This window comes from Triturus cristatus, chromosome 12, assembly GCF_964204655.1.
Source record: "Triturus cristatus chromosome 12, aTriCri1.1, whole genome shotgun sequence".
Lineage (NCBI taxonomy): Eukaryota > Metazoa > Chordata > Amphibia > Caudata > Salamandridae > Triturus > Triturus cristatus.
Window position 1 is genome coordinate 452,060,695 of NC_140595.1, and position 13,085 is coordinate 452,073,779.

General features: G+C 44.6%; 1 protein-coding gene across 1 annotated transcript in view; it reads right to left on the reverse strand.

The window, feature by feature from the left end:
• Positions 1 to 13,085, reverse strand: part of SHCBP1 (SHC binding and spindle associated 1) — a 185,859-nt gene that overhangs the window by 32,060 nt on the left and 140,714 nt on the right. The window contains exon 10 of the mRNA XM_085637554.1: positions 8,372 to 8,490. Within this exon, the coding sequence (XP_085493680.1) occupies positions 8,372 to 8,490 (119 nt within the window). The remainder of the gene's footprint in view (positions 1 to 8,371; positions 8,491 to 13,085) is intronic.

Genomic DNA, 13,085 nt, shown 5'->3' on the forward strand with positions numbered 1-13,085 from the left:
AATAAATATATATTAGACTAAAAAGGCAGAGAGCCGCCTCTAGGTTCTGCCAACTAGTATAAAAACCTACGATGAAAAGGTGGATGCCTGCAGAAAACTGAATAGCATTAAGGTAGGCAAGTGTAGAGATCCTCTGTGATATTCAATCCCCCTGGATGTTTTGAATCTAGCTGCAAGATATAACGGGTTTCAAGTTGGCGGAGTCTATGCTCTCTATCTCCTTCCGCGCCTACTTGCCGTTACCGCGTCAATAACATAAAATTTTAGGCCCTTATTGTCACTTTGGTGATGTTCCTTAAAATGTCTGGCTACTGGGTAGGTATTGTCTTCATTTGTTATGGCCCGAAGATGTTGTAAGATGCGTTTATGAACAGCATGTTTCGTGCTGCCAACATATCTAAGTTGGCAGGGGCATTGTAAAACATATATGGCAAACTCTGTTTTGCATGTTAAAACCTTGTCAATAAGATGTTCTCTATCACTAAAACCATCTTTAAAAGTTCATGTTCAAACCGTGGATACAAGATTTGCAAGTTTTACATTTAAAAAATCCACTATTGGTCTGAAGCCAAGTAGTTCTTTCAATTGTTTCGGGGCTGGTATTGACCAGGCGGTCCTTCATAGAGGGAGCCCTGCTGTAGGTGATAGAGGCTCTATTCGGAAGAGTAGGACCGATGATTGGATCACGGAGGATAATGGGCCAATTCCGATTAATAATTCTGTATAGGTCTGAATGTTGCCTATTGTACCCCGTAATGATCCTAAATGGACTGGCTGTTGAGGGTAACATAGCGCCCGTTTTCACGGGTAACATTGGATCAGAGGTTCTGTAAGTATCAAGGAGTTTCTGTCTGTCAACTTGCATACTTTTCATTATGGCACTATTGATGACCCGTGCACTGTAGCCCCTCTCCAAAAATCGGATTCTGCTTGCTTGCTGAGCAAGCTCAAGATCATATTGGCTGCTGCAAATTCTCCTTAACCTAAGCATCTCGCCATAGGGAATGCTATGGATGAGATGTGTAGGATGTGCACTGCCTGCATGGAGGATGGTATTGCCTGCAGTGTGTTTTCTGTATAGTCTAGTTTGGATCGTGTTGTTACAAATGAATACCTCGGTGTCCAAAAATGCTATGTTCGATTGAGTCATGGTTGCAGTGAATTTGAGATTGAATTGGTTTACATTAATCATGGAGATAAAATTCTCTATATATACACACACACAGCATGAAAACAGAATAAACAATAATCTAGGCACCTCCTTACAGAGGCTTACCTTATCTAAAAAGGTTCTGTAGCACTGCTTGACCCACAGCTGACTCAGCCTCTTTCGCCAGATCCAGACAGTAATGCCGTGTAAAAGTGTGCACAGTCTTCCAGGTTGCAGCACGGCAAACCTTCTCTATAGGTACTCCAGCAAAAAGAGCAGTAGACGAGGTCACTGCCCTTGTGGAATGGGCCTTGGGTTTTGCAGATAACGCATGTCCGGCTTTATTATGACAGAATTGGATAGTGGATGCAATCCACCTTGCAATAGGGGATTTCGTAACCGCTGTTACTGGCTTTTGACCAGCATAAGAAATGAACAGTTGATCCGACTTTCTGATGGACACAGTACGTGAAATAGAGAATTTCAGACACCTTTTAACAACCAGAATATGCAAAGTCTTTTCAGTAGAAGAAGCCGGATTGGGAAAGAACGTACGCAGAATAACAGGCTCGTTAAGATGGAATGTAGAGGGAACCTTCGGAATAAACGTTGGATTAGTTCTGAGGAGGACATAATCGTTGGTGAATTTCAAGTAAGGTTGTTTAATAGTGAAGGCCTGGATCTCACTGACCCTCCGAGCAGAAGTGAGTGCTATTAACAGTGCCGTTTTCCAAGAGAGGTATTTTAGGTCAGCCTTGTGAACAGGCTCAAAGGGATGCTTAATAAGTTGTTGTAACACCAGATTAAGTCTGCATTCTGGAGGAGGAGCTTTGACAGGTGGAAAAGTTCTGAACAGTCCTTTAAGAAATTGTTTGACCAATCGATTAGAGCAAAGGGATGCAGCTCCTGCAGATCGTCTGTCTGTCGAAATAGCTGCTAAATGTAATTTGACAGAGTAAACATAAGACCAGACTTAGATAATGAAATGAGATAAGGCAGAACTTTATCTGGGGAACATTGAACAGGATGTAGATCCTTGTCAGCACACCAGGCAGAGAATCGTTTCCATTTCCAAGCATAAGTCTTTAAAGTAGAAGGAGCTCTAACCCTAGCAAGGATATCTCTACAATCCTGAGGCAGATCTATCTCCTGAAATTCTGTGAATCCAGAAACCATGCATGAAGATGCAACTGGACTGGACGAGGATGAAGAATCTGGCCCTTGCTCATTGATAGCAGGGTCGGCACTGCAGGCAGGCGGTATGGTCTGCGTTTGGATAGCAGGAGAAGCTCCGTAAACCAATGCGGACACAGCCACCGCGGAGCAATGAGAATCATGCAACATGGTTCCATCTTGAGCTTGCGTAGAAGTCTTGGGATCAATGGAAAGGGGGGAAATGCTTAAGCAAAGATCCCTGTCCACCTCATCATGAAGGCGTTCCCCCACGAGCCCTTCTCCGGTTCCCAACTTGCAAAGAATTGGCACTTCCGATTGTTCTTGGAAGCAGAGATCCAGATTTGGTTTGCCCCACATCTGAAAAATGTGATCCACAACTGACTGGTCCAACTCCCACTCGTGACATGACTTCGACGTCCTGCTGAGAGTGTCCGCTAAAGTGTTGTGGATTCCCGGCAAATGTTCCACTTTTATCTTGATGTTGTGAGACAGCAGCCATTCCCAAATGTTATGAGCTTCGAGACAGTATGTGTGAACGGGTGCCTCCTTGCTTGTTTAAGTAATGCATGCAAGTGGTGTTGTCGGTTCTGATGAGGACTGATGGCCCTTGAAGCCTTGGGAGAAAAGATTGCAACGCCAGGAAAATGGCTCGAAGCTCCAGGAAATTGATATGCATGTTTACCATTGCAGCAGACCACCTTCCTCTTATACAAAGATCCTGAAGATGTGCACCCCAACCTTCTAGGGAAGCATCCATAGTGAGGAGGAACTCCGGTACGGAAGGAAGAAAAGTGAGCCCGATTGAGACATTCTTGGAGCGCAGCCACCAAAGAAGCGGTTCTCGCATAAGTGGACTTATCTTCACTAGGTCGTCGAACGAACCAGAGATCTGTAGCCACTGACTGTCTAATTCCTCTTGGATCGGCCTCATCCTTAGACGGGTGTGAGGCACTAACAGAATTGCTGAAGACTGTATTCCAAGGAATGACTTGATGAGTCTCACAGAAGCAAACCTTCTTATTAAGAGGTCTGATGCCAGAGAAATCAGACGTGATTGCCTTTCTTTTGACAAGAATGCTTTGTCCTGAATAGTGTCCAACGTTGCCCCTAGAAATTGGATTCTTTGATTTGGACAAAGAACTGATTTTTTTAATGTTTGGGGACAGTCCCAGGTATTGAAATAGTTGAATGCAAGTGGACGTTGCTTGAGAAGCCAGTCGAAACAAAGGAGCCTTTATTAGCCAATCGTCCAGATAAGGGAATAATTATATACCTTGAAGTCTGAGATGAGCCGCCACCGGGGCCAGGAATTTGGTAAAGACTCTCGGGGATGAACGCAGGCCAAAGGGTAGGACTTTCAACTGAAAATGTGCACCTGCTACAGTGAAACGAAGGAATTTCCGGTGTTTGGGATGAATGGGGACATGGAAGTAAGCATCCTGGAGATCTAAAGTTGTCATGAAATCTGCATGGTCTAGAAGCTGAAGGATTTCTTGAAGTGTGACCATGCGAAAGGATTTCTTTTGAAGATATTTGTTCAGCTTTCTTAAATCCAGGATAGGCCTCCATTCCCCTGACTTTTTCTTTATAAGAAAAAAGCGGGAATAAAATCCTTTTCCCACCTGGGAGCAAGGCACTCTTTCTATCGCTCCTTTCGATAGCATGATTTTTGCTTCCTTCCTGAGAACAGCCAGATGTGGAGGAAGTTTCTTTAAAGGTGGATGAGGGGGAGGGGTACTGAAATTCCAGGGTATGCCCACATTTTAGAATATCCAAGACGCACTTGTCTGTGCTTAATTTTTGCCAATTGTTGAAATGTTGGGACACATTCTGAACCTTGTAACGGAGGTGTGGTAAATCTGTTGCAGGTGCCAATAGACAGTCACTGCTTTCTAGCAGAATCCCTGCCTTGAGGTGGACGTCTCCTATTCGGCTGTCTATAAGCGGCAGCTGGAGGGTTTCTGTAGGACTGTTACTGATAACCATATCTTCCCTGATTGCCTTGGCATCTTTGATAGCCACCACAAAAGGAATATGATCCTCTGCCTCTAGATCCCCGAAAGGGAGTCTTTCGATATTGTAAGGTGCCAAGGGCTCTGGCAGTGTCAGTGTCTTACTTGATGTTTAACAACGCCTCATCTATATGTTTTCCGAATAACATATCTCCATCAAATGGCATATCCAAAATTTTAGTTTGGACTTCTGGGCGAAAGGTGGTAGATTTTAACCATCCCCGACGCCCAAGGACTGCTGCCCCGTCAAGTTGGCGAAAACCCAAGGAGGCTATATCCATAGAAATATCTATAATTTCTGACGCAGCCCTTTCCCCTTCAAGAAGAATCTTTCTTGCTTCTTGTCATCAGGTAAGCCATCAAGGTATGGAGATATATCCGACCATAGTTGACGGTCATATCTACTTAAAATCGCCAAAGAGTTTGCAGCATGAACTGAGGCACCCGCCATGGTAGTGAAACGTTTACCAATGTTATCAAGACGCCTCCCATCCTTATCCGGCGGTGCTGTCACAGGAGTGGATGGATTTCGAGACTTCCGTTGAGCTGCCTGTGCAATAACGGAATCTGGTCTAGGATGTCCGGAAAGGCAAGCAGGAGCATCATCAGGTGCTTTATATTTCTTGTCGATTCTAGGGAGAATCGCAGGAACTGAAAAATTGAGTTTTCATTATATTAGTGCCTTCTTCCCAGATATGGTCTATTATAGGAACAGAACGTACAGACTTTCTACTCTGATCCTTAAAGTTGTAAAGAAAACAATCAGTTTGCTTCACAGATACCGGAAGACGAAACCGGGTTGCTGCCCTCTCCATAAGTGCATGAAAACCTCCTATATCCTCAGGAGGGGAATCTACTGCCTGGGGAACTGGTGAAGATGGCGTAGGAATCACGTATTCATCCCACTCATCCGCAGTTGTGGGTGATTGTGGTAATTCTCCGTCTTCCTCCACAGTATCTCCATCATCATCCTGGACCAAAGGTTGCGCAGGTAAAACTTCCTGAGTTTGAACGATGGGGGTAGAAGGACCTGCAAAACGGTAGGTGTAGTAGGTTGTGTTGGAAGGTGTTGCTGGTGGAAAACGAATATGGTAATCTCTTAACATAGCAGTCAGATCCTGCATCAAGGCAATAGGCATTTGCACCATGGGTTCCTGAAATAATGTCTCTTGAGGGCCTCACAGAAACTCACACGGTTCATAGTACACATCCTCATCATCTTCCTCCCGATACTTAATCCGAAGTTGAGATGGGTTGCGTGCAGGGCTAAACAGCCCATCATCATCATCGGACTCCTCCAAATAATGACTAGGAGGCAAGGGTGAAATAAGAGAAACGTCCTGGTAATATCTAGAAGAAGGGATTGATGGCGACAATTTAGATGACAAAACTGGCATAATTTGTAAAGATGCAGGTCTTTTACGCTTCAGCGTCGACGAAATGAACATAGACGGTGAACCAGCATCAGAGTCATAATAGAGGCTTCCGTCGACGTTGTAATCATCAACGATGTTGTCGTCGAAGCTGCTGTGGTCGTCGACGGTGGACTCGTCGACGGGATTAGTATCGTCATCGACAGTGGGCCCATCGACGGGAGTAGAATCCTCGTTGACGGCGGGCTCGTCGACGGGCGTTGTGTCATTGTCGACAGTGGGCTCGTCGGCGAGAGGTGTATCATTGTAGAAAGCGTCAACGGCATGCGTCCCGTCGACGATGAGGCAGGCGTCAAAGAGATTGGCATAGTCGACGGCGATATTGTAATCGTCGATGGTGCCGTCGTCGACGATGAGGCAGGCGTCAAAGAGATTGGCATAGTCAACGGCGATATTGTAATCGTCGATGGTGCCGTCGTCGACGATGGGATGTTTTTCAACGACAACCAGGAATCGCTCACCCTCTGAGATTTCTTCGTCGACAATGCTTTTTGAGACGTCTACGGCATTCCAGCAGACTCAGAATGAGTTTTTTGCTGTTTTGAAGCAGTTTTTTCAGAAATCTTGATTTTTTTCAGCAGATTTCACCTCTGAAGAGAATGAAAGCTTCTCTTTTTTAGAGAAAGAGTGACCAGTCTCAGAGAGAGGCTTCTTCAAGGTCTTACTCTGTCACCCAGGGCGATCATCAGATCTATGCCTCTTTTTGGCAAGAGGGGTGGACGCCTGGGGACCAATACTGCCATCATCTTCTGAAACAACTTCAGAGGTAGCCTTCAGCTTCTCCAACCAAACCAGTAATCTTCCTTCTCTGTCTTTCAAAGTATTAGCAGGGAAAGTTCTACAAATCCTGCAGTCCTTAACCTTATGTGCTGGATAAAGACAGTATATACATTCCTTGTGGGGGTCTTCAAAATGCAGTCTCTTCTTCCCACATGAAGAACAGGGCAAAAACAAGCTTTTCTAAGAAGAATCAGACATAGCTACTCACAAAATTCAGTCAAAGATGAAGAAAAACTAAGCAGAGCTAAGGGAGACTCCCTGTCACACGACGTGCGGTGGAAAATCTGAGGGTTTGCCTCTCTGTGGAAGGGTTCTAAGAGGGTGCTGCAGCCTGGTTGGCTGTGTTCCAAGTTTGGTTCTTTTTACAAAAAGACTGAGATAGGCTAATGTAGTGACCTTACTGTCCATTGTAGCCTATGATATAATGTTTTTTATGACTATTATGTATATATTTTATTGTACCGCGAAACTCCCACTTCGTCGGCGGGGACGATTCTAAGCATGCGAATCTATGAAAGATACCTCAATACTGGATAACATTAACGTTACATCCACACCTGCACTACACTAGAAGTTTGGAATTTGATGTTGTATATGAAGGGCGTGGTGACCTATCTTCATGAACACCACTCTTCGGAAATGCAGAATTTGCCCTCAGTATGAATAGGAAGCTTACTGGAGACCAGGTGCGAGGAATGTGTTTTTGACTGCAGGACCTCTTCCACAGAGTGCAATCAAAATGTTTAGAGAGGTGAGAAGGAAGTCTGGAATCTCTAAGAAGGAAGGTTTTCATAAATGAATACATTTAATTGAGGTACTGGGTTCTGCAACTCAGGATAAGGAGAACAGCAACAAATAACTAGCTATCTTTGAGGGTATTCTACAGTAGATAGCCTCTTTGAGGCAACGGATTTACAAAATGTATCATACACTGAATTCTCAGTCTGTAAATGGAGATTTATTGGTTGGTCATTTTAAATCGTAATGGTGTGTCCGGAAACCATACTGTTGAGTCTCCCAGCAGGGGTTTATAGCCCCTTTACTCTAGCAGGGCCAAAGTTATTTCACACATGCCATTAGCTGTAAAGCAGGAATGTCTGGGAATGTGATTCAAACAGCATATTCCAACACTGAAACCCTGACCCAAACGTTTGAGGTCACTGATAAGGTATAAGAAACCGAGCCTAGGATTTAGATTGTGTGTTTTGCAAACAGTGGGGACCTGAGCTTTCTCACCTTAACCGATAAGGGAGGGCTAACTTTCCCCAGATACCCAACAGTACTGGGCCAGCTAGGTGTGATTAATACTTTGTGGAGGTGTCAGTAAGGAGGGGGGTCCACAGTGAGATCCATTGAGTGGAATGCTAGAGGTAGCACAGGTCTAGCAATATGGAAGAATGGTAAAGGGGAGTACGTGTGAGTGAGAAATTTGTGGACAGTTAGAGGTGTGAGGATTTGATAGGCATGTGCAGGTGGGTACGCCCACTTAATTTTGGAATATTACCTTGAAAAAAACTCAATTAAGACTCGAACCAAAACAGCAACAGACAATTATTATGCAATTGCTTACTGAAAAAAAATAACTGATAAAGAATGGCAAAAAGTGCATTAAATCCTGAATCTGCATGTAAAGATTATAATAAGCCGCTCAAAACTCGCTTACAAAAATATGAAAAAATAACTTATCACCTTCCATAAAATGGGTCCCTCAATGTTCTGGAAAAATCAAAAACATACCATTTATTTTATTTGTTTGAAAAAGGGAAATCTTCCTTCTTAACAAAAATAAACAAAACCTAAAAAAATTCTTGATTACATACTTTAGCACCATACAGGTCACAGTACGTCATGATTAACTCTGCAGAGGTACGAAGAGTGACTCCGGTAGTCTCGCACTGCAACACACAGTTATCCAGAACAGTTTTTCCTTGGTGCACACCTGAAACACATAGGTTCAAAAGTCATACTGTAGAAAATGATTATAAGTAGGCAGCCGAACAAAGTTAAGAGAGTAAGGTTATTTGTGCATTTACTGTTTTTTTTGCGCATCAATTATTTTATTGCGAAAATTAAGAATTGAGAAATAACAGCAAATACAGTGACATGCAAGTCGAGCTTATACTCATAGGAATACAAAAATGTTGATTGTGACACATGCATCAATAGCAAACACTACTTATATATAATGTTTAAAAGAGGCAGAAAAAAGAGGGATGAGAGAATAAGCTACACAAGGAAGAAAGTAAAGAGATGAAGGGTAGAAGGACAGAGAAAAATGGAAGAGAAATGAAAACTATAAAGTAGGGAAAAAAGAGAGGGGAGGGAGTGGTAGTGAGTACAATGATGGTAATGAGGAAGAAGCAAGAGTCTAAGCAAACAATGGGGGAAGGAGGGGGCATCTTGCAAAAAGGGGGGCCATATAAGAAGAAAAATATCTGCTTTTCCATTAAATTGTAAATGACCTTTTCAAAGGATGTGGTCTTTAACATCTCATGTGATGGCAATTCGGGAGAGTGCCAATCTTGCAAAATACAGATTTTGGCAGCTGTAAGGGCAATGACAGGCTATCGTCGAGAATGTAGGGTCAATTCAGGAATGCTTGGTGCGTCAGAGGAGAATGAGAGGGTCTGGAATTGGCGAGGGCAAATCCATAGATTCCTGGAGCGTAGACTCTACTGCCGTCCAGAAAGGGTGTATGGTGGGACAGTCCAGCAAAATATGGGTAATATCACAGGTCGCATGATCACATCGCCAGCATGCAGAATGAGGGAACAACCCTGCAGCCATGAGCTGTGCCGGGGTCCAGTGCCAGCCCAGACAGATCTTAAAAAGACAGTGTCATCCGTGCCTCATGGACTTCGCGTTCAAGGGCTCCAAAAGTTCTGTCCATTCTTCCTTATATTTCGCCTGCAGACAAGCCTACCAGGTCAACCGAGGCTAGCCAACTGTGGCTGAGTGTAAAGATGACAAATCAAGAGGTTATGTAATCCGGACATCATGCCTTTAAACTGACCCAAGGTGTTGAGGTAAGAGAGCCCTGGGGAATGGTCTAGGGTTGGGAACACAATTTGTTCAGAAGACACTGACAAAATTGTATATATCAAAACACAGAAAGGGATCCGGAGGAAATTCAGAGACCAGCAGGAGTTACCGTCCCAAATACTTAGATAAACCACAAAATAAACACCTGGGTCTATTAAAAAGAGGGAGAAAGACGGGTGTACTAGAGTATGTGGAGTATTCCCTTTTTCCCCTCACCCACCAGAGGTGGCAAGCTTCTCTATAGGAAACCTCCTCATACCCTGATGCCTAGTCACAGTGTGGGCTATGACCACTTAACTAGAGGGAGGAGCTCAGGGATGTTTTTAGAGGTATAATAAATACCTTACTAATGAGCACATGGTGGTGAGGGAATAGCAGGGCGTGAATGGGAAATGTGAGAACTAAAACTGGTTCCAAGGTATGGGATACAATTTATTAATGCGTCCTTGGGTCAGGATTAAATCCAAGCAGAGGGCCTAGTGGACTTAATCATGGCTGCTGGTTTGTCAAAAGAAGTAGGTCGACATGTTTCTGCCCTTGAGCCTCCTTAGAGGTTGTTGTGGCATTGCTCAGGACCTATAAAGCAAATTTATAAAAGACTGTGTTAATTTTGTGTTTCATCTATGGCAATTTTATATATCACCATTGTTGAGTTTGTGACAAGTCTAATTCATCCGGTAGCATCTCAAAGAAATTGCGTTCACCGCCAGATCAAATGCATAAGAGTAAGAACCCCAGCGATGTGACAAGGGCCCCACTCAAACATGGTCCCTCCTACGTGAATGCCTCTATCGTTCTAGAAAGAAGCTTTGTCATGGAGATGCTCATCCACAGAATAAAGTATCCATTCAGCATACTTGTATTTCAGCATGGGATTGGGAGGGTCTACGGCAGCGGGGCCAGGAAGATAGAGAGCCTGAAATCCCAATGATACCTCCTGAAGTCTGCATTCAGTCATAACCCACAACGGAGGGACTTAGACCCGGGTGTGAATGCATGCCATTTGTGCCAAATATAGGGCTAAACAGTAATGTTCCACAGAGGGCAGGCCTAATTCCCCTGCTGATCTGTGGGCAATAAGTTTCTGAATTGCCAGACAAGGTCTTGCCAAGCCCCAGATGAAGGTCTTAATGGTCTTATCTATCCGACGGAGGGTCGAGAAGGTTATTAATTGGAGAAGCGTGCCTAAACCATACGTGATGTGGGGAAGAGTAACCATTTTCAACACTTGAGTCGGTCCACAGACAGATTTAGGCAGGACCACTCTGCGAAGTGCAGTCGCATTTGTTCCATTAATGGGTCCAGGTTATCCATCACCATGTGTTCCAGGCTCATATTTACTGGAATGCCCAGATACCGGAAGCGGTAATTCTTCAACGGAAATGGGTAATCGGCTATGGGGTGCAGGTGGTGATCTGCAACAATGGCAAGGCCTTGCTTTTTCCTCAGTTCACTTTGAAGCCAGATACTGCCACGAAGGCTTCAAAAGTCTCCGACACAACAGGGACGGAGGAGGGTAAGGCCAATAAGTTAAGTAAAATGTCATCTGCATATACATACAATGTTGCAGGACCTCCAGGCGTTGGAATACCCAATATCTGAACCAAATGGCATATGGGCGTTGCTAAAGGTTCCATTGCAAGGAGAAATAACAGGGGGGAGAGTGGGCAACCTTGAAGAGTACCCCTATCGACAGGGAAGGGGTCCGAAAGAAAGCCCCCACAATTGACGTGTGCCGAGGGGGAATCACAAAGCCATCTTACTATGGAGATGAAGTCCTCACCAAGGCCAAATTTTAATAGTCGTTCAAATAAATAGTCCCTTTCTATCCTGTCAAAGGACTTTTCTGCATCCAACGACAGTGCCAGGTTTTCATCCGGAAGGTCTGCTGCTAGCCAGACTGCATGAGCTAGCGTACGGAGATGATTGCATAATGAGCAGCCTGGGACAAACCCCACTTGCGAATGGTGAATATGAGAGTAAAGGCAGGTTTCTAGAATGCTTGCCAATATCTTGACATGATCATTGAGCAAGGACTTGGGTGATAACTTCCACGAAGGAGGGTATCTTTTCCTTGTTTAGGCAGAACCAAAATCAACACCCTGTTGGATTACCCAAGGAGCCTGAACGATCAGCCTCAAAGAGAAGATTTACTACCTTTGATTCTGTCCTTTTATAGAACTCCGCTGGGAAACCATCCTCATCCATGGCCTGCTCGATCTCCTCCTTGGAGATCTTGCCCTGAAGAAGCTGCCTTTAGTCCTCAGAGAGGCAAGGTAAGCGCATACCTCCCAGAAAGGTGTTTATCTCACCTGCTTCTTGAACAACTTCCAGGGAGAAGAGGGTCTTGTAGGAAAACGCAAAGACATGTGTAATTTCCTGCCAATGGCCATTCCCATCTCCCTCTGCTTGCGCTGTGCCGCCAGAAGATGTCCAGTCTTCTCTCCCTGTTCATAGTGCCAGTATTTCAACTTCTGTAACGCAGACTCTGCTTTAGGGGTGAAACAGGTCTAGAGGTCCATGCATGCCTTTTCAAGCCTGCGCCAGGTGATAGTGGAAGGGTAGACCATATAAACACGTGTGAGGTGGGCTAGATCTGCTTCTAGTTTTTTCTTGCATTCCTTTCTCTGCTTGCTGGACAGGGCTGAATTCCTCATCAGTTGTCCCCCAATGTTCGCGTTGGTCGCCACCCACAATGTCAGGGCAGAGTCGACTGAACCATCATTGCTCTCCGGGTAAGTATGCACATGGGATTTAAGCTATGTCTTGCCTACTGTGTGGTTGTCTCGGGATAAGTTGAGATGCCAAGAGTTGTGTATTGGCTACGACAGACCCAGATCAGCCTCCAGGGGAATAGGTGAGTGGTCTGAAAGTGCACCCTCTAATATTGAGGTCTTGGAGCGATCAGGAACAAAATGGTCGTCATCTGGAAAAAAATCCAACCGCGATTGCATACCATGGACCGGGGACAAATATGTGTATTCCCGGTCTATTGGATGCAAAAGACACCACATATAATGGAGGCCATGATCAGTCACAAGATCTTGGTTCTGTTTGCATTATTTGATACATCAATTGGACCGGTGCAGTCTAAGACCGCATCATGAGTCAAGTGCCAATACCCGCCTATTAGGATGCTGTCAGTCTCTATCGCCATCAATACTCGTGTGAGTTGAAGGAAGGAAGGCATGCTTCTAATCCGTGAGTGCATGCACGGAGCCTATGCATAGAACCTTACAATTAATCTTTAATTTGGCAAACACATAGCGACCTTTCGGAGCGGTCCAAGCCTTAAGCACTACATGGGATAATGTTTTCAGAATCAGGATGGATACACCACGTTTTTGTGGGGTTGGCAAGTCATCTGCCGCTCTCAGAGGAAAACAACGGTGTATCTCCTTGCCCACCTAATCGCACTGAAGCTTCTCCGCTTCTTTCTTGGTAAGGTGTGGCTCCTGGAGAACAGCTACATCAGCGTAATTGGAATTAAGA